At 42.2% G+C, this 22,228-nt stretch overlaps 1 protein-coding gene across 3 annotated transcripts in view; it reads right to left on the bottom strand.

The window, feature by feature from the left end:
- Positions 1-19,091, bottom strand: part of LOC126519805 (calcium homeostasis endoplasmic reticulum protein-like) — a 51,745-nt gene extending 32,654 nt beyond the window's left edge. For 2 of the 3 annotated variants that reach the window (XM_055065422.2, XM_050169109.3), the window contains exons 1-9: positions 18,971-19,091; positions 18,033-18,203; positions 11,464-11,651; positions 10,312-10,449; positions 8,865-8,941; positions 8,502-8,576; positions 8,226-8,370; positions 5,472-5,522; positions 3,628-3,666 (exon numbers count right to left, since the gene is read on the bottom strand). In XM_055065422.2, the coding sequence (XP_054921397.1) occupies positions 3,628-3,666; positions 5,472-5,522; positions 8,226-8,370; positions 8,502-8,576; positions 8,865-8,941; positions 10,312-10,449; positions 11,464-11,651; positions 18,033-18,203; positions 18,971-19,007 (921 nt within the window). In that variant the 5' untranslated portion in view covers positions 19,008-19,091. The remainder of the gene's footprint in view (positions 1-3,627; positions 3,667-5,471; positions 5,523-8,225; positions 8,371-8,501; positions 8,577-8,864; positions 8,942-10,311; positions 10,450-11,463; positions 11,652-18,032; positions 18,204-18,970) is intronic. The other variant, XM_055065423.2, reaches the window with a different exon arrangement.
- Between the last annotated feature and the right edge of the window lie 3,137 nt (positions 19,092-22,228).

Here is a 22,228-nt window from a genome sequence, read left to right as displayed (position 1 = left end):
AAAATTTATTTCAGGAGCTCTGCAGAATCACCATTTCTGGTGGCGCTCCACATTCGGCCGTCAAGTAAACTTGTTACTAAACTAGATAATGTAGATAAACCTGGAGAGCAGAAAAGACAATATCCTTGAGGAGGGATATCACCGGGTTTAGCTGCATGACTTATTGTAACTACAACACTGCAGTCGTTAATGAATGCCATTACCTTCTCAGTGAACAGTAACTGCCAATGTAAACGGCACGTGAATTCTGCTTTTGTTACATGCTGTGGTTCAACACACGTTTGGCATCTCCAAGCAGAGTACAACGCTTTTCGATTTCTGCAAATCATTCTGTGGGCACAATATATGTGATCTGGACTTTTTTGTCTGTGCCTAGACAGTGCAAAACTCTGCAAAATGTGCAGTTGCGTAATATATATTATCACAATATTTAGCAGAAGCTGCCCTTGTTCACGGTTCAGAAGCATCAATGTACTCATCTGCGTTTATTTAAAAATGTGAAAAAAGCAGTAATGTCACTGAAATGAATGAAATGTCACTTGCTGGCTTCTTTCTTCCTTACAAACTAGAAGGCTGGCGTTGTAATCTATGTACAGATAAACCTTGATACACTGAAGAGCACGGTGATCGCGAAATACATGTAGTTCGATATAGCCAGAATTCTATATATAATATCATGTAAAAGATACGTCAAAAACTTGTGCAAATCAATAAATGAACCAATTGTGGCACAGTAAATATTCACTTGAAGCTTCACACAAAGTATTCATTTCATTGGCTAAAAGTACTGCAGCAATGTAGCCTGCTTCTTATTGGCAGTCGCATGCTTAACTATGGCATCCTCAACATAGTCTAAACGATCCACAAGCGTGAGGCCGGTGCCTTCGATCATGCCGCAGTAGCGGTGTAGAAGGGCCAAAGCAGCTACAGCCTCATTTGAAGTCGGGAACGGGGCAACATCAGCGCTTGCCGAATCAACCTTGGCAGTGTCTTCATTTGGCTGCTACTTCCGCTGGGATCTCCATGTCCGTCAATTGAAGCATTCGGAAACACTGTCAATAACGAAGTATGAAGAGGCATCAGCCAAGGCCTCTATAAGTGAGCCCAGTGAGCGTGTCCTGTTGTGCGTCTCTGTGGATGCAAGCCGCCATTCCTCGCAAGGTGCTGCAGGCGCAGAGCACAGCACCGAGGAGGAGTCAGTGCGGCAAATGCAATGCATAGTTGATGTTGTCGAACTGGTCAAACCATTTTGTGCATACGCTGCTACGTTCAAATGGCGCCCTTGGCACGATCGATGCGTGCAGCAGTCGGGAACGGCCATCGTGCCACCGCTATCTTCGAGGGTGTTGCGGGAAAGCTCGCTGCCTGTTAACAGAGCACATGTGGTCTGGGCTGGCCGAGTTAGATATATCCATTTTACGTCCGACCTTGTTCAAAATAAAAAAGGTTAAATGCAAGCGATTTTCCAGGTGATATAGAAAGTGTTCAATATATGCAATAATTCAATATATTGAGGCTTGACTGTAATACCATACGAGCCCGACGCTTCGTCACAGCTTGCTCATCATCAATCCAGTAGTAATTACTCGAAACAAAATAAAAATTAACAAACTAGGTTGCTGTAAAGGCATGGAAGGACAAGCCCACTCCACCAAAGGCACGGCCATTCTCACTAACTATCCCTGTTTTTGATACGTATATAATTCATTTATATCTCTGCAATCCATTCATAAAGTGCACGTTGTTGAGAAAAGCATTGTTACTCATTCTTATCAAGGTGCCTCGACTGCTTTCTGATCGCTCATTTTCAACAACACTATCGCTACAATTGCAGAAATGGCAGAAACACGCAAAGTTTATCCGAGTGGTGCACATCGTGCTTCGAATGAGCGTACAAAGAAATAGGGCCCAGCATGCGGCCGTGTGGCTGCTGTTCGCTTTGTCGGCATCTCAACAGCCAGATCTAAGCTGCATCCTCAAGGCCAATGCAAACCCCCTGCCCATGTACATACATACCACACATGCTAGCTTTACGTACGCGTTAACATTGTCAGGCTGAAGCATTGAAGCCATATAGCAGCCCTGGCAACACAAGCAGCCACCGCTAAGACAGTGCCACACCATAGAACACATATGACCAACCTAGACTTGTCGCTAGTCTCTTCAACCCCCCCTCCTTGTTTCTCTAGCGCTTCTCGCTTTGCTAGCTGTGTCCACGCTTGCCTCTGCGACACGCTGGAGGGACTTTGGAAGGAAATAAGGGTGGCAGCCTCACTAGCAGCGCAAGGCATTGGTGTCATGCAAGTAGTGTATGCCGTGGAAATTTTCACTTTCAATCTTGTGACAAAGGTCAAATATAGCCAGGCCCTGCGGCATGTTTTGTAGTAAGCATGCCTCGTCTTAGACAGCCTATTAAAAAATTATGGGGTTTTACGTGCCAAAACAACTTTCTGATTATGAGGCACGCCGTAGTGGGGACTCCGTAAATTTGGACCACCTGGGGCTCTTTAACATGCACCTAAATCTAAGTACACAGATGTTTTCGCATTTCGCCCCCACCAAAATGCCGCCGCCATGGCCGGGATTCGATCCCGCGACCTCGTGCTCAGCAGCCCAACAACACAGCCACTAAGCAACCACGGCGAGTATTAGCCTATCAATGCACTGTTTTGACCTAGACAAATAAATATATTACCTGACGAATTTGATCATGCGAGTCCTGGAAGACTATGCACAGCACACTACTACGGTTTTTCTTTGAATGAGCCCTATACACTCTACTACACTCATTTGAGGCCACCTGTTTCCAAAATTTTGATTCCAAAGTTTTGCTACTCAAACACCCCTATAAATTTCTGTTTCCCCCGTACTCAGTACGGATGACAACAAAAGGAAATGTTGGAAAAATAGAGGATGCGTCGATGCACTGCACCGTGTGATGCATGCGACGACAGTCTAAGATGACTGTCTTTCTCTATAGCTGCTATAGCTGTACAACATACAACTACATTGATATTCCAATTTAAAAAAGGAAGAACAGAAAGAACACTTTTTTGTCGCTCATGTGCCAGAAAGCCTATTTTTTCCACCTCCTGACAAATCCTGCGCCGTGCTCCTTGTGGAAAAGTCTGCAGCACTCAGCAGCGTTTCACCATAGGGCAGGATAAAGTTTACTATGCTGAACAGGTTCGCAATTTGCGAACTGTAATAAATCTTTATTTCTCCTAATCGTAACTGAACTGGGACGAAATCGGAGCGTGCTGAGCCCAAACCTGAACTAAACCCGTACATTCTTCAGTTCGACACACTGCTTGTAACGATAACATTGCTCTCAACACCTTCAGCCATGCAGATGGGTAGAGTTTTGACACTTATTACAATAAAAGTTCCACTGATTTTGGTAGAGCACTTTGTAACCTGGTTCTGCCACCAGCATCTACATCTCCAGTGTCATGGTAATGTAGCGAAGACTATGTGCCCATGACACACTAAAACTCATAATTAGAAAAATGTTGAATGTTTAATAGGCATGAAAGCTTTAGCATGCAGGCAGCCATCCCAAGAAAAGTGTTCTTGTTAGCACCAAGTAAACCAATGACACGAGAAGGAAAACCTGGGTCCACTTACTTGATAGTTTGCCAACGAAATGGCCGGGTTCTTGAGTTGCTATGGAGAAACATGACGACTTCTGTTAGATGTGAGAGTGTAAACATAGCTACATTGCTGAGCCTATTTACTGCTGTAGATCATGCAAGCACATGGACAGACAAAATGTCACCATGCTCTCTTCTTACACATCTATTCAAGCAATGATCAGTATAATAATGGACAATGGACATCAGATAACTTAGGTAGCTAATGAGCCAAATTTACCATATTTGCATGAATATAATGGGAGTTTTTTTCTTCAAAACTTTCTACCACTGAATGCACCTCACATTATATTCAGATTTGTGATATCAATACACAGCTAGTTTTTTCTGGCACTTCGAAGCCTTTGAAGTCGCGAGATGGATCACCGCACAGTGCGCGAGAGGCTTTGCCGCGCTCAATTGCTTCATGGGATTGCTTCATGGACATAGGTTACTGCCCGTCCAGTAACCTAGGTGGCATGGAGGATGACACTATTCTCGCCTACAGTGACAACGACGTCAGCAGTGAGTAAACTGTGCATGCGATCGTCCTTTCACTTTATTTTGCAAGGACAGTTAGCAATAATGATGAAGAAAGCCCTGTGGCCATTCACTTTTATGTGTTGTTTCCCATTTCATTGCAGCACAATTTCGCATTATGCAGTTGAACTCACTTATAACGATTCCAGGGACAACAATTTATCGGTTATAACGACATCTCCCTGCATTCATGGTTTTCCAGCCCTGCTTATTGAAATTGTGTTCAAATATAGCAAACATTTTCAGAAGCTACCGTGCTGTTATAACGAACTTAAAGCTCGGTTGTGGTAAAAGGTAAGAACAGTTCCAAAGCACAGCAGTTACTGATAAACGTTCACAATGGCATTCTACCTTTCAAACGTCATACTTTTTCAGCCTAGTGTGATATACTTTTGCCAGGTAGCAGCACTCGGCCTGCATGGCTGATGCTGCATCTGTAACGGCCAAGACCTTTGCAAAATGCCAGCATGCTGCAGTAGTTTCCATTTCCAGCAAACTAGAATGCTTGCTATCGTATGCAGAATCTGCTTGTGTCCCGCTGATAATAAAAGATATCACAAACTCTAAAAAAAAAAAAAAAGCCCGCATCTGAGCTCACAATTTCTAAATAGCAGGTAATCGGAACCGGCAGGCCCCTATTGTGAAAGAGCTATGAGGCCACATTTAGTTTTTTAGATGACGTTTTTAACATAAGTTTGCAACTGGATGCGGGAAAGTGCTGTGAACAAAAACGAAGATACTGAAAATACGATTTTCAGACCAAAATGGTGTCAAATTGTAACTGCTGACACCAGCTTCAGTGTCATTAATTTTGCATGTTTTGAAGGGCGAGTCCATATATAACAAACCACTGATACAATGATCACTTTTTTTGCAAAACTGTCAAGGTCATTATAAATGGGTTCGACTGTAATTGTAATATATTTTTCTTCTTACAGGAGACCGAAAGCCCCTTCTCGTGTTCATGGTGACATTATTTACATGCAAATAAGGTAACCTTTCTTGCTGCTGTCGAGTGTTGAATGTAACGTGGCATTGCTTGTTTCGTTTTCTTCTTTGGTACCACGTGGCTGTCACCCCCCCTACTGTAATGCCTTGGGGTGAAAGTAGGGATGTAAATAAATAAATAAATAAATAAATAAATAAATAAAAATCGAAATGAGCCTTCACGTACTCTACTGAACAGCTTCTAGGAATGTAAAGGCCAGTCTTTATTTCGTATAAGCCACCGATGAGGGCAGAAAAGAAGAGAAGCCATGCTTTCAAGGTAGCGGCATGCTATTACTGCAATGTGCCTACCTCAAGAATTAACGCTGGAAAGTAGTTGTTGGTCTCCCAAAGCTTCAGCAACTGTAAAAGGAAAATATAGAGTTGGCATGACTCAACAATTTGGCATGACTCAACAGCTTTCTTAAAAACTGAACAGCCCCACTGTTACTGCAAGTGACCGCACAGCAATGTTTTGCTTTACAAAAGACAACAAACCTGCAAACCAGATGATAAATGCTCACAGGAAACCTTCAAAGCAGCCAAGGTATTGTCCGTCGAGAAACTCGTAGACAAGTATGCAGGTTAACAATTACTGAAACTCGCATTTTGACCTATCCAAGAAAGTAAGAGACCAGTTGTGTTGGTCTGTATGATAGTATAAAACTACACGGTATCTAGCCTATGCCACGTATAGTTCTGCATTTACGAAACCAAACAAGCTATACAGCCATAGTACGGTTCTTTCTCAAGTTTAACTGTTTATTGCTCACGACATTCATAGAAACTCAAAGCTATCTCTCTATAGTTATGGTTTCTGCGTGGCTGGTACAAAATGCACCAGTGTCGTTAAAGACGTGTATTTGTCTCTGACACTGTGAAACATACACAAAAGAAGTGATGATGCAACAACTTACTTATGCCGAGCACATCAACAGGTTCAAGTGTCACAACCCGATGAGACAGAGATAAAAAAATGGCATCAGCTAGTGCAGCACAGGCACCTTGCAAGTACACAAGACTGCTACAAAAACAGCAGCCTTATGAAGTTACTCATAAACCAGGGCACCTTAACAATGGTGAAGATAGTAGAGTTGGCTGAAACTTCGAATAAATTATGCGTGGTGACATGTGCAGTAACAAACATCGCAGTATCGGAAAGCTGGCTGGAGTAAATGGCAATGAATAGTTAATGAATGATAAAGGGTTGTAACCTTAAATCTTCAAAATGTACAGCCTTCGCTGAAAGCATTGTAGCCAGCACGTGGGTGACCAAAGCTGTCACCATTTACGGTACATGACCGCCCCCTCTCTATGGAGATGCTGACACTCAAGTAAATGAGTGCAACATTTGTCGAAGAGACTGATATGCAATGATTGACAGCGGGGGATTTAACTTCTAGCTCTCTCCAGCGTTAGAGCAACAGGCATACTGCAAAAACGAAGCTACGGCCTTATTTGGTGAGTAAAATAAAACAATGAATTGCGAAGCACAAACATTTTTTGCAAATAAACATCGTGAGAAAAGGGGGCTGATTGCAAAACAACTTGCTAAAGGCCCAGGGTAGACTTACTACCAAAAAAGCGTGGCTGCTTTAGTTATCTGTAACCATGGCATAGAAAAAGACAAAGGGGGGGTGTGAAAAACGAAGAGCCACTTGAATGCCCCGTCACTGTTCTTCTCTGGCGCATGTACAGTGAACAAGCAATATCGAACAGGCATGCTCAACAAGGGTACGCAAGCATACAGTCAGTGTACCGGTATCTACAGTCAGCATTGGTAAAACTGAAACACTGTCCAAGGTATAGTATAGTGGCACCAAGTCAAGTTACATGGTGGAAACTAATGTCCTAAAGCGATTCGTGGGCTCCGAAAAATGCCACAGTGGATGGCTCCACATAAATTTTGATCACCAGAGTTCTTTATTGAGCATACAGTGCAGGGTTACCAAGTATCCAATGCACATTTAAGCCCAAAAGGCTAAATGTAATTCAAAGCGCTAAACTAAGGCATCCCTCGCAGGCCACTGTGCAGTTTTGGGATGATAAAATACCAAAATTGATTTTTTGAGAGATATTTATTTACGTAGGAATACTACCAATGTCATCAGAGGTTACAACAGGGAAAGCCCACAAAACTTGTGCTTATACATGTCGATTATACATGCAATTATATAAAGAGCCCCTGAAGCACACACACAGCTTTGCTAGATGTACTGGTCATTTTTTCCTGCACGCAGAGTAATATATGCATCAACACTCTACCATTAGAGGATATATCCATCACACTTTTATATATTTTAGCTGCACAAAGGATTCATGACAGTTAAGTTTTAACCCTTTAACTTCCTGATTCTTTCATTAAATAATGTACAAATTTTATGGGTGCATATTTTTTTTTTTTTTTAGTGACTACATATTATTGCACATTATATCTAATGGTGGTCTACTCTTTAAATTCAGCTGGAAAAAACAAATTAAGACCACCTACTTTGAAAAAGTTACTTTCCCTCATCACAAGTGTAAGGATTTAGCATAGTTATTTGAACATTAGAGAGTGAAGGTAATCAAAAACATAAAGGATATGTTCAAGTGCTTAACTTTGAATACATGACATGAACCACGTTGACGACAGCGACTCATCTCCAGCAAGCAAAGCAGAAGCTGTGGCCCGGACAAACACTGCTTGCCTTTGGCGATATTGATACACATAACTAGATGAGCACAGTTCGGGCTTGGTCATTAAAGGGTTAAATATAAAACGCAAACAGTACAGTTACAAAGTGCAGCAATGCAAAGTGCCTTATCATGAAGCCACACTGAACTTCAGCAGAAGAGCTGTAACAAGAGTTGCGACGGCTAAATGATCAAAACAAGTTCATTACTGCAGCTTTACACCACATGTGTGCCTTCTTTTTTTTTGTAATGATTCGAGCATGGTTCCTACCCACAATTCTAGGAATTGAATTCGGGAGTCGCATATGTTAAGATGTGCTGCGACTTTTTACTTCAGCGCAATGTAACATGTGCCGACGAGTTTAAGCAGTTTAGGCAGAGAGCTCTCACTTTGGCAAGCTTCTGGCCTTTCTCCTCGTCAACGCCAATGCTGGTCGTGCAAAAGATTGGGACGACAACTTTGTCCAACGACTGCTTCAACCCATCAGCGTTCTTCCGCACGCTGCAAAAGAGGTCCAGGAGCATGACATTTTTCCTGCGCATGCCACAGCACAACCGAAAAAGAGAAAAGTTCTTTTTTAAAGAGTTCAGGCAAAAGAAAGAGGAAGGCGGTCGGGTTTGCTAATAACGAAACAAAAGGGGAATCCAAAGAACTGGCTAATTTACCAGTGGTGCAAGACATCATTGATCAAGTACACAATGTGTAGTTTCATGTCAAAAGGAGCGCCCGGCACGGTGACCCTGAGGGAGAGAGACAACAGAACATCGAGGTCATCACAAATCGCAGAGAATGCAACTAGCTTCTCTAAGCGGTAATATATATTAACATGCGGTGCACACAACAAAAGCAAAGTGCACGCTCCTGGCATTTAAGCAAAATCTGTTCAGTGCGAAGTCGTGAAGCAAGCTAGTAGTAACAGCAAGTAAACAGGCTACGACGACACAGAGACACCAATCCCTGAATGACGCCGCAGGAGAGTGCGACACAGTCAAGGAAACAGAATGCAAGGTGGTCTTATCTTTGCTTACTTCTTGAGGAGATACTGGCATATTAGCTCATTACGTTGGGGGGTGGTTGAGTGAGAAAAAATCCAGCCCTTTCCTGCCTGTAAAAGGAAGGACTCGTACTTTTGAGACAAAGCATTACAAGAGAAATATTTTTTCAAGAGAACACACACACAAAACATTTCTACAACTACAGAACAGTCAGGTAGTTTTTTTACTAATCAATGTTTATCAATTTCTAAGTGCAGTACATGTAGCGGTGATAAATTATGCAGTCGACTCGCGTTAATTCAGACTTCTAGAGGAATAAAGACTTCTGTTCAAAATAACAGAAGTTTCTAATTGTCCAAAGCTGAATGTGCTCCAAAGCAGAATTTTCCGTGAACAGATATACGACCCAATCCCAGCAACCAGACCGTTTAGGTCAGGTGAGTGGCGCCATCTTGTGGTAGCACCTAACATGGTTGATGTGAAGGCTTCTTAGTGGTCTCCATCAAGATTCAAAGGAGCCTGAGAATCAAACATGGGTATGTTTTGACTATTTGCCTTTTTCAAACAACTCCAGACCAGGGAAGCCAAATATGAAAGCCTTGTCTCAACAGCATAAAAATACATTGGAGACAATGATGAATGACGAAAGTTTCAAGGCTGGCCAGAATTCCAATTCATTCAAGAGTGAATTGTCGCGAGTTGACTGTAGCACATGAATTAATGGCAAGTGATCAGAGATTAAGTATTAGTATGTTTCAACTTTTAAAGGAAGATAAACGTTTTAGATAGCTTGTCATCACTACTTTTCTACTTCCTTCAGAAAAATGCGCTGATTTGCCTTTCCATTATACAACTGTCAAATGGGCAATTGTATACTCTTTTGGGATAAGGAAGTACTATGAGACTTCATAAATGGGTTCTGCCTTAAAGGAGTTGTCATCATGTGTCATAGTCTCTTAAGAAGTTTTTAACAGGAGCTACTGAGGAGCCATCAAGCGTTTGTCAAGTTATTCAAAGCATAATATGTTTGGCATAGTAGAACAAATGGCTCAAAACAATAAAATGCTAGCAGGAATTCTAGAGCGAACTGGTAGTTTCACTAAAAGCTGCTGGCTGAAGAGCGATGTCTTTGCCCATGCAGCATGGAACAGAAAAAGCAACAGCCTTTGGACACGTTAGTAAACCGCCTACAGCAGCAAGCATGCTTCTATTGTTTTACATTTTTGACAGCAGTGCGAAACTTTCACTTAATAGTTCTAGAGCCGAGGGTGTCCATTGACAACACTGCTGGCAAGGAGTACACTAAAATGTTAAATGTGGGAAAAACGACCAAAGTAAAGATGTGCCAGACCTTCACTTAAAATTATGCACAAGCCAGTACAACTCATAAGGAAATGTTAATTAGCACTGAAGCATTGCAAACCTTCCTTACAAGTTTCTACATCCCTATGCTAGGTACATCCAGAATACACATGCTCACCGAAATGGCATCCTTGGTGCAAGACTCAATGATAGGCTGAAGGATCTTATCCAATTCTGCAATCTCTATGTCGCAGCTCTTTGCCTGAGCCATCAGCTTGTCATCTTGGGCCTTTCGTATGGCCTCGTCTAACTGCACCTGAAAGACAAAACAATATCAGACATCAGATATAAGAAGTGTCAAAAGAACTATGCAACAACAATGAAAATTTTCAAGACAACCAGCTATTGGAGCCCAGCAAAGCTTTACTGGCATAGATGAAAATATAATAAATAATAGGGTTTCACGTCCCGAAATTGTACAGTGGGTTATGGGGGATGTCATGGTGGGCTACAGATCAATTTTAACCAGCAGGTGTTCTTTATATTGCACCTAAATGTAAGTACGCAAGCGATTTTTTTTTCTTTCAATTCGCACTTATCGAAATGTGGCCACCGAAGCAGGGAGTCAAAGCCGAGACATTGTGCTTAGCAGCGCAACACCATAACCACTAATACCTCGGTCACACATAGTACTTTAGATCCTGATCGTTCTGAGCTGGGATTGAATTGCTTGACCACAAAAGGCTCCTTTCTGCAACTTGCATAAAGAAGCCAATTGCGATCGAGCTTGCTTGCAATCGTAAGTGCCTCGCGTGAACAGGATATAAGCCACCACGGTGGTTTGTACTCGCATAGATCTACATTAGAGAAATATAAGATGGTATTAAAATGGGAAGGTGTAGAAAAAGAAAAGTCAAGCCCCTTGTATACCCTTATTCTTCTGGTTCAAAGAGAATTATGCAATGTAGTAGTGTTCCCAATGCATTGCAACTGATCACAAGGACAAGGTTCACAGGAACAGGGACCTTAAATGAACAACAGTTGCTGACAAGAAAGCCTCAGCCTGGAGCCAACGTTCTGACATGGTTACTTGTCTCTGTCACTTGTCTTTACAACGAAGATGTACCTTTGTCAAAACGTTGGCTCTGGGCGTCATTTGATTGTGAGACCCCCCTCACCCGATTAACTGAGATATATGACGCGGTAGCAATACAGTGTTGTGCTACATTACTTCAATGCTACTTGTCGCATTATTATCGAACCATTCCGAGTTCATTCTGCCGGAATTTCTAGCTTCAGCATGTACCAACTGGCCCAAGTTAGCACTAACCTGTTGCTGTTGCAAAAGGACCTGGTGTTGCGCGGCCAAGTTGACCTCGCTCTGTCGTATCTGCTCCTGGATCTCCTGCACCTGCTGCTGCAGCTGGGCGAGCGCCACGTTTGACGTCGCCTGCCATGGCATGGGACCCGGCGGAGCACCTGCTGCCGTCGGCGGCACTTCCTCTTTCGGCTTCAAAGCTGCACCACAAGATGTAGAACAGCAAAGTAGCTTGTTAAAAAACACTCCGAGGCTTCTTGTGCCAAAACCATGATCTGATTATGACCATGTGAAGGTAACAGATAATGAAGTCAATGAAAACAAGGAGAAATTATTCGTAGTTTTGAAGGAAGTGTAGAAATGATAAGCTAAAAGGAGACGAAAGTGGGTGAAAAAACAACTTGCTGCCGGTGGCCGCCTGACCCTAAAGGCACTGTTTGGTTCCGGGCATATCTCGCCAAGCACGCTTTACTTCCACAAGTGAATCCTTGGAACACCGCACCATGCATTTCTCCTCTGTAGACTAAGGACTGGCTCTCGTGCCTCACTTTGTCATGCCCATGTCTCCTTTGAAGCTTTTCCTCTGGGGACAAGAAAGCCATGGCAGGAATACCGAACAGGCTACCCTCGGAAGCATGACTGCAATTCTGAGCCGGCAGAGTGTAAGAGTAGGGTTGTAGATTACCATGCAGAAGACAAAGGTAACATTCAATAGTCCTGGCAAGAGAATGAGAATTCATGATTGGCAGTCAGCATCAAGAATCCGAGCAAAAGTATGTTTATCTAGGCCAATTACTCGCAGGGGACCCTGAACATGAGAACTAAATCTACAGAAAAATAAAAATGGGCTGGAACTTATATGGCAGACATTACAAAGTCATGATCAGTAGCTTATTATCCTTGCCAATAAAAGTGTTTGATAGTTGCATTCTACAAGTACTCACATATGGAGCAGGGGCTTGAAAGTTATTAAAGAAGCTTGAGAAAAAGTTAGGGACTGTCCAATGAGTCATGGAACAAAAGATGTTAGGTGAAACATTAAAAAGACAGGAAGGAAGCCGTGTGGATTAGAGAGCAAACATGGAAAGCCAATCTTCTAGTTGACATTATATGGAAGAAATGGAGCTGGGCAGGCCACGCATGTGGGAGATAACTGGTGGTCTATTACGAGTTACAGAATGGGTGCCAAGAGAAGGGAAGCACAATCGAGGATGGCCGAAAATGAGGTGGTGTGATAAAATTTGGAAATTTGTAGGCATAAGAGGGGGTGAGAAGGCACAACGCAGGAGCAATTGGAAGTCCATGGGAGAGGCCTTTGTCCTGCAGTGGACATAAATATAGGCTGATGATGATGACCCTCAGAACCTGTGCACCCGTAAACTGGGCCAGTCTCGAAACCAGAGCCCCGATTTGCGTCACAGACGACAACAGACATTTACATTTTTACTGATGCCTATATAACTAGTTATCCCCAGCAGAATAACTATATCTTGGTGCTAGACGTGAAAGTCTAGAATGACCAAAGCAGTTTAGTATAAAGCTGCAATTGCAGGCAAGGCTAGTGCAAACACGCTAAGCATTTTTGAAAAGCCAGTGAGGAGTGAAGAATGTAATGCTACCCCTAACCCTATGTAATAAATAAAATAAATAATGAGAAGTTTAGCCAATCATGGGGTTGGTAGACAAACTTATTAATGCAAGTGCCAACTTTTTTTTTTTTTTACTAGACAGTACTTGAGCAGTTTTATCGTTTTTACCTGTGCTTAACGCCAATTGGTCAAGAAAAGTTTCTTCAGTCCAGCAATCACAGTCTAGTTATGAAGTGACTTGAATGAATATATGAGGAGAAGAAAATGCTTATGTGAATAACCAACTACCATGTCCACATCCGATGAACTAAGCTGTTAGTCACATGTCACCAAACACAAAAGTATGGCAGCCGAAAATCATGACAGAAAACTTACTAGACAAGAAATAAGCAGGCAAGCAAAAACATACCAGCAACAGGCTGTCATAAGCTTAAGAAAACTGTTAATACCACAACCAGTGAACCCATCACAATACAAGCCATCATAGCACAGTTCTAAATTTGGCTGGCAAAATTTCTGGTCCGTAAAGCCGAGATCTTAAAAGTGTTATCTAAGAACACAGCAGTTATTTAGACAGATATCATTAATGGCAACAAGCAAGACATAAAACTACCAATTCATTCAGGCTTTACAAGACAAATTGCTCTTAGTTGTGTATCCAACATATTCTGATGCTAGCATATATTTTATTAGAAAACATTAAGCCAATTGAAAACTGAGAAGATAAAAATAGAGTAGCAACAACTAAATTAAAGAAGCCATATTTTCTGCAGCCCTTGCTAACCCTTGTAGCCAAGAGTATTGTACACAAAAAAAAAATTAATAGAAATATTGCATAAATTTCTGCTACAGAACTAAAGCCACATGTCAGATTTAAGCTTGCAAGCATGATGGCTAAATGACTTAGACCAAAGGGTCACTATTCACTATTCCTACTTGCTCCTCTAACATGCAGCATGTTGCGTGAAAAATGTCTAAGATGCTTACATGGCACAAGAGACATCAAACAGATGAGGGAGATTGGCACACAACAATGATAACAAGAAAATGTTAGAAAAAGAACAGCAATGCCATCCAACACATCCACAAAAGTAAGAGGATTGGCACTTCTTCCTCTTCTTCACACTGTTTGTTCTAACCACTTCTTCTTTGTTCTCTGCATAGCAAATTGCACTTGCAAACCTTCATGTAGTGTTCTGTAAACTGTTCAACCATATATAAAGAAAAATGGAAGAAAGCTTCTGAAAAATACAATAATGTTCATCAATTTGCACAAATGGTTCAAATAATATTACTTAAAAACCCATGTGAAAGAAAAGGTGAATTTTTTTGCATACACACCACAGTCAGGGCATCACTAGTATTATTATTCAAAATATAACTTGCTGATGTTTAAGTATATCCTTTATTTTATGTATTCCAGTGACAATTTTCTTTTTTAGTATTCCCATCAACGCAAGGCTGATTATAGTATAGATCACTACTCTACCTCATGTATTCACAGTTTTTTCATCTTGGGTTATACATTTATTTTCCTTCTTTTTGTGTGTTATTTATTTGTTAATTTATTTTATTTTTTCAATCATATTACCACCCAATTCGTGGCCAATCCCCCATGGTGGGTTTGTGCCATTAAATGAGGCTTCATCATCATCATCATCCTCATCATCATCAAGATTGTAGGCCAGCTATGTTTTTATGAATCCATAAATTAGCTTTTCTTGATACACAAATCCATAAACTACCTTGTCCCATAGAGCCAGCAAATTTGAAGTGCGACATAATATATGCAAAAACCATAATAAGAAAGCCTGTTGTTCATTTAATTGCTCCATGCAACTCTTTCGCCACACGGTATTGTTTTCATAAAGTACTGAACACTGGAGGCATGCAAGATGTCTTTGAAGCTAATCATTTAGCAGAACTACTTTTGACGAACTGAACTCATCTTTCGTACTTGATGAGCCAAGCTCATGTTCCCCTACGAAAAGGGCTAAAATGCCATGTTTGCTAAAATAACAATCACAGAGATGGAAGAGGCACTTGGTCTTTTGGAGCAGCTTTATGAGCAGAAAAAATCGCAGTTTGAAATAAGAATATGTGCTTTTGAACACAGAAAAACTTGCTGTTTAGAGCACGTAAATAACGCTCTGGAGAGGAAACTTCTCTGGAGCATTGTGAAAGCTTTGCATGCAGTCAATGAATAAAGACACTGTATAAGTTAGTACATAGGAAAAATTTTACTTTTTATTTAGTGTGCTAAGATGCAAGGTTTTTTTTCCTGAACTTGCTGCTCAATATTTTTAACTTACATTTAAATAAACGAAGATAAGCATAGATTTAGGTCGAATTCACCGTTATTTCCGCATTTCAACGAGTTCATTCTCCGCAAGCTGTCCTTGGCTTCGTTATGCATTTTATCGGCTAAATGTTTAATCTGACAAATTCATGTCCACAAGTTGATACAACTGTCTACACCTCTTTATGATATAGTGGGAGCACCGCATCCTCGCGAATTAATCATATTCTGCCAGGATAAGCTCATGCACTTACAGCACATGCTAGTCACAGCCTATGGTTTGCTAGGCAGTTCCATTAACAGCAACATGCCTGCACCACTGCAAGAAACTGATACATTTTCAGATCTTGGTCTCTAATATCATAGCTCGTGCAGTATTATTAAAGAATTGGAGGGATGTACTATGTGGTCACTATGTAGTACTACAATTCAAATTATTAGCTGAGGGAGTTAGTAGCTAAGCAGAAGCATGGACTAAGAAGTGCAAGTCAAGATGAAACAGAAATAAGGACACTACTTTTTTTGTCCTCGCAGGCATAGATGGCATAGCGTCCGTGTTAGGTAGCTTGCGTCTTTTTGTCTACTTCCTTGTCCCAGTTTTCGCAATATTCCTTTATGTGTTCAAGCCACCTAGTCGTAATAAAATGTCATATGCACTTGTTGAAACCACTAGGCAACTGTGAACAAAAGCACATCAAGCAGCTGTTCCCTCACAATTACGTGTCGCCATAATTACATAAAATTATTATTTCTAAACTACACACACCAGATGTAAAACACTAATAAAAGGTGTGTAGCCAGCACTGATGGACTGCAAAGCAACCTCAAATATCTAGCAAATGTAGTAGCAAAGAATGCACACGTGCCATGAAAAAGCGCACGGTGACAAATGAGCATCAATAAATGAAACAAAGAAAAAAAAAAGACTAAATTTCAGCCAACTAGCCAAAGTATCGGTCCTGTAGCACGTCGGTCCTTCATAGGTTGGCATCCCAGGATCACTCGTTGAACAGCTATGATTCATGGCATAAGAATGTGTCATACGACAAGGGGGACAAAGTACGGCTTTGGACATCACTTCACAAGTGCAGCCTGTGCCATGAGTTTCTGGCTCGTTACCCAGGTTTTTCATCATCACCGATCGCCTAAGCAATGTGACCTATTCGACTGCTCGTCTCATGTCTAACGGCTGCTGTTCTAAGAAGACACAGCTTGTTCACGTCAGCCGCCTGAAGCACTGTCATCCCTATGACTGAGTGCACGTAATAGTTGCTCGCCCAGCAGGCTTCGTCTGTGAAGGGAGAAGTGTTAGTTAAAGTGACAGCAAGGACGGAAGAAGACGACAAAGCGTGTTTATCTTTGGAGCAGCTCGGTGTCAACGCGGCAACTCTTCTCCCCTTTTCATCAATTCATCTTTAAATAAATGCACCCCATCGTGACAATATGTACATCACTGATCGATTTTTTTGCCTGTTATGATTATTCAGACTTCCACACAGGACTGCCACATTCTCTAAATACACTGTTGGATCCAGAAAGGGAGGAGGGTCCTGGGCCCTGCCTGACACATGCTCATACTCTTCAGCGTTGACAGTTGGATGCGCTTACTGGACGGAACAGTGTAGGAGGCGGAAAGCTCCGAGATAACAAAGCTCCAAGCATCACGCGTGGCATTTTGCAATCACAAGCAACGCACATCCAATTGCATGATGGGTGAATGCGAAGTGTCAGTGTGAAAAAGAACATTGCATTATTTGAAGTAGAGACTACTTCAGCGAAGCACAATACAGAGCAAAATTAGGCATTTTCTTCATACGACTGGCATTGTAAAAAGCAACAACATTAATTTTGAGTGCAAAGGACTTTATCGCAATTGATTTTTTTCTGCAATTATTCGGAGCAGGTGCAATCATGATCAAAAGCATTTAAGCCATGTGTACATTTTGGGTTGTGCCTTTCTAAAATCTAGTCAAATAATGCTCATTATCCACAGATTCAAAAAGATGCATATAAAATAACAAATGCATTTGACCACCACTATTAGGCATAGTGCAATCCACCGTTCAATGGAACAGGAACGCAAAGCATGTGCGAGTTTTCTCTCTTGCATGTGTACAAAACTGTCTGGCTTTGAAGCAGCCGACTTGTATTTAATAGAGCTGGGACTTTTCTCCACATACATGCAGAGCACAGGCATAGCTTTTGCTGGCACTTGCAGCTCGAGTGCCAGCAAAGCGAAAGCCGAGAATTAGAATGTTCCCTCTAATAGTTAATCGCACTGCAAATGCACACAACAACACAATAGCTTTCTCCCAGCCAGAAAAAGAAATGTTACAGTGGTTATGTTACTTTGGATTCTGACAACTCAGCAAGTCACAATGGCTGCTGCGTCAGTGAAACAATGCCTAACACATGACTTCCGACAAGCTAAAGCAATGAGCTTGTGTGAGCAAAGCAGTACCTAAAGCAACACCTGGTTTTAATGCAATGTGCACCTTTATGAAGTCTCTTCGAAGTCCCTAGCAGGTCTTAAGTGTAAAAAAGAAAAATCGTAGGAGAAATGCAAGGCGTACAAGAAAGAAAAGTTAAAGGTCACAAGTTGCGCCTTGCTAGCTAGTATACAAAAAGGAAAGAAAGAAAATACAACTGGCCGTGTGAAATCAACCTAAAGAGCTGCAGGTTCTTTTACTCACAGCTCTGTTGCGTGGCGACCTGGTGCTTGTAGTAGGCGTAGTACTCGCCGCCGAAGAGGAAAGAGAACTTGGGGTTGTCTTTCTGCTTCTGCTTGGTCATTTGCTCAAACTCAGGGCCATTTCGTGCGACAAACTGGGCCAGTTTGTCAATTATGTTGCGCAGCTCCTGGTCTGCAAACGAAACACGATGTGTTAGCAAGGACGTGGTAGTTACGATCATCAGAGCGTACGAACAATTCCACAGCTGAATGGCATCGGTTTATGGAGTATGTTAATCGGCGCGGTGTCAAATACCACTGCGCGGAAATAGCATGCTAAGTACATGGCGTGAAGCCCCGGCTTTCTACCGTATTAACAACGCTAAGAAAAAAAGGGAACCGGCAGCTGAAAGGAACAAAGTCATAATGCCGACTGACCGCCGCGCAATTACAGCTCGGCGGTCGTTCACGCTAAGTTCGCATGCCCTGTAGCGGTGTCACGCCGGTAATTGTGCCGAACTTGATAGCGCTGATATAGACGCAAGGAAACCACCGTTTCGTAAACGTCAGCGTGTGAAGGACGCCTAGGGTCCAAACCGCACCGTGAGCGAGTTGTTACTCCAGTTCGAGCTACGACTGCGCGCGAAGCGGCCGCCACCGCCTGCAGTCTTCTGCTACCGAACCCCGCCGGACTAGCCCGCGCAGTTTCCAGGGCGCAACGAGATCGCACCGTGCGGTTAGCAAGTAACAAAGAGCACCAGTTGGTGACTACAACACCGCAATCACAAATACTCTTGATGCGGTTCCTTCAACGAGATGGATATCAACGATCGGCACATCGTGGGATGAAACGTGCAAGCCGTGAAAGCAGTACATCTCATGGCGAACAAGCAGGAACCGCTTCACGTTGCATCCGCTCCGAGCGCACGGTACGGGCAAAAGGCACGCTCGATAGCTTACCTGGAGGGGCAATGGGCATGTCCATCATGATTGGCATTAAAGGGCACTACGCGAATATTTACAGCTTTCACCGATCACATCCCACAAAAACACTCAACAACGCGCAAACGCTGTGCTGCTATCTGGTGGCCACACTTCGTAGTCGCCTTTAGCCAGCTTTAGCTGCGGAGCCGGCGAGAAGCAATATAAATTCTAGTCACGATGGGTAAATTTTTAGTCAGGCATCAATTTATAACGTTAATGTGAGCAAAATAAAATTTGCAGCGTGTTGGTAGAAAGTTGCAATAAAGGCAGCCGCCACAAATGTTAACAGAGCCACCAACTCGCTGATGATGACTGAGGTTTCGAGTTCAATTCTTAGTATACCTAGAGAGAAATTTGGCGCTGCGATCGTTCAACCATCATGAGAATATAGAGTTTCCTAAACCAATGCCTTCTTTACTAGATGCCTGCCGCGTGAGCCACAGAGTTTCCTACAAAAATTACTAGTCTGACGCTAGTGTGTACGGGAGCTGCAACGGGGGCGGTTGAGGCAACGCTCATGAGAATCCCCGTAGACACTAGCGCCACATTTCCCTCTAGGGTATTTATTCAGAAACGCTATGTATATAGGGTTGTACTACAGTGTACAGTGTTCGCTGTAGTTGTACACCTCTTGCGCTTCAATTTGGCGTTAGTACGTTGAAAGCTTGGCACAGCGTACTGAAAAGTGACATCAATTGACAATTTTGTTCATTCAAGGTTGCTATGTTCTATAAGGAACTAAATTTGGATTGTCTATTATTTGGAACGAAATAAATTTAGTTCGTTATATCCAACAATTTGTTATATTGATGTTTTATCCAAATTATTGTTATTGTTGTTTTCGTCGTCGTCGTTGTGATCACCATCAGATTACTGCCTACATTAGTTGGCTGTGCAGCAGGTCTAGATATTAATCCCTTTCCCTGTGTAGGCCTGTGTGCCAGCCTTTATAATAAATATTTTCACTCATTCGCTAGTGCTCTCACAAATTATAATCAAGCAGTTAAAGTCTGTTCTGCTGTTGCCCAATCACACATGTTGCATCTGATGCTCTAAGACTAGCGCTTTCAGCATTTTCCCCTAAAAACATTTTTTTAAAAGATTGCACATGTTTACCTCAGCTTTGAATTTGCTCAAAGTTTGCAACAAAGTCACATCTTATGGGCCAGATTGTTAAATATAACACTCTACACTGTTACTTGACTGGTTTATCAATAATAAATTAAGAATTTGCCTTCGTTTATGCCTATTTTGATCTCCACATATGGCACGTCAAGCAATTAATGGAAACTAATCTCGAAAGTGCACTCTTTGCTGTTCTGCAGACGCCGGAAGTGACGAAATAATCTCACAGTCGCCATGTTTTGGGCATTACTGACTGCGAGGAGCGCAGATGAAGGCAACTTCTTACCTTTTACTTGGCAGACCAGGCAAATAACAGTACCAATTAAGTACTATATAAGTACTATCAATTAATTTATTATTATAATTGTTATTAATTAAGTAAGTAATATTAATTACTATATTAAGTACCATATAGTTAAGTATAAGCGCTGGAGTTTCGCACTGACAAACAGCGCCTCTTGCGGACATCGCGCACATTGTTTAGTCACACATGCATACAAAAGAAAATGGGCAGTGGCGGTACGGTGGGGAACGTGCAAAAGCTGTGGGGAAAAAAACTATTTGAAGGCCGTCGTTATTCCTGCGTGGTTAATTGCCACAACTAACAAAGCCGTAATATAGGCTTATCATATTATTTTTCGTGAAAACTACGAGCATGAGCGACGGCGACGTTGGATTCAGGCAGGCGCGATTGCGAGCTGTTTCAACTACTTCTACAGCTTCTCCGGTAAAATATCCACATGCATTTGATTTTATTGCAAGCGAAAATGGCTATGCTTCTAGTCCAAAAATACATGTGTTTTAAATTTAGGTCAAGAATATATACAACCGGTATTTGGGGGAGGGGGGGGGGGGGCGCTAAGTGTACACTCTAAACAAAGTTCCACCCTTCGGGTTGTATTTTGTCCCCAAACAATAATCGTCATCTGTCTTGCCCGCATTTCCTTACTTTAACGCTGCGAGCCCGGTACTTCCTTGGCATGCGAACCATCGAGATAGAATGGCTTGCACGTTATCAGCTATAGAGTTAGTATAGTAACTCTATGTTATCAGCTTGACACAGCATTCTCGACAGCTAGGAAAGTAGCGAGCGCCGAGTTTTCAGGAGAGGAAACGCAAGCAAGGCAGATGACGATTATTGTTTCGAATGATGAATTGATGGTTAACACCCTTTTCTCATTATTTTTGTTTTAGTGAAGTTGTACAATAATTTGTTTTTATTGAAATTATTTAATTTATTTATTACATCCACGTTTAACCTGTTTGTATACAGTAAGAGCTTGCAATGAATATATCCATACATGTGCCTGGCTGGGGGCCAGTAATTCTTGTAATAAAGCTTTATCAATTGTATAAATAAAGAGTAGCGTTGATATGCTATTGCGAGTCTCAGTTGTGTGCTTTACTTTACATAGTATGCACGTGACGTCACATGCGCTGCTGTCGTCTGCTTTCGCCACCTTCCGCCATCTTGGGGTACCTTATCAAGAGGCGCGCGCATAGGCCTATAGGTTCCCCAAGATGGCGCTGCCGTAAACCGGAAGTCGCGGAGTATCGTTGAATGACGTACGTGCATACTATGTATACCCAGTGGTTACTGAACTTACTTATTTTCATGTGGCCATTGCAGGACTTGTAATGATTCATAATAATCAAAATGCAGATTTACAATGTTGTGAGCCCATTTATCGCATTTTGATGAGCGCTAGAGCTAGATATAGTAAAAAAGATACTGCACGAGTGTTTCAATGTATATTTTGGCATTTACATGTTTGCACGTTAACAAAACCTTTCAAACAAGGTCACCAGCCAATTGCTGACACCAGTGGTAACTGTGGCGTCAGTGCGACTCAGCAGATGTACCATCGAGGACAAATGAAATGCAGAGAGCAGAGCCTGTGGCCGAAGCATAACTAAAGGTACAGTGCATGCCATCAGCCGGTCATTGTGGACCTGCGTGGGCATGTGGTCCTCGTGCAGAGCGCAGCGCTGCTCGCCCTACTGCAATAAACACGACCCGTATTTTGTCCAAAAGTCATTTTCTAATCCCGCCGCGGCAGTGCCAGGCCCACCTGGCAATACACTGTTATGATGGCTAGCACCATCGCC

This window comes from Dermacentor andersoni, chromosome 11 (assembly GCF_023375885.2).
Source record: "Dermacentor andersoni chromosome 11, qqDerAnde1_hic_scaffold, whole genome shotgun sequence".
NCBI lineage: Eukaryota > Metazoa > Arthropoda > Arachnida > Ixodida > Ixodidae > Dermacentor > Dermacentor andersoni.
The sequence above is the reverse complement of the archived record's forward strand: the minus strand, read 5'-3'. Positions and strand labels throughout refer to the sequence as shown.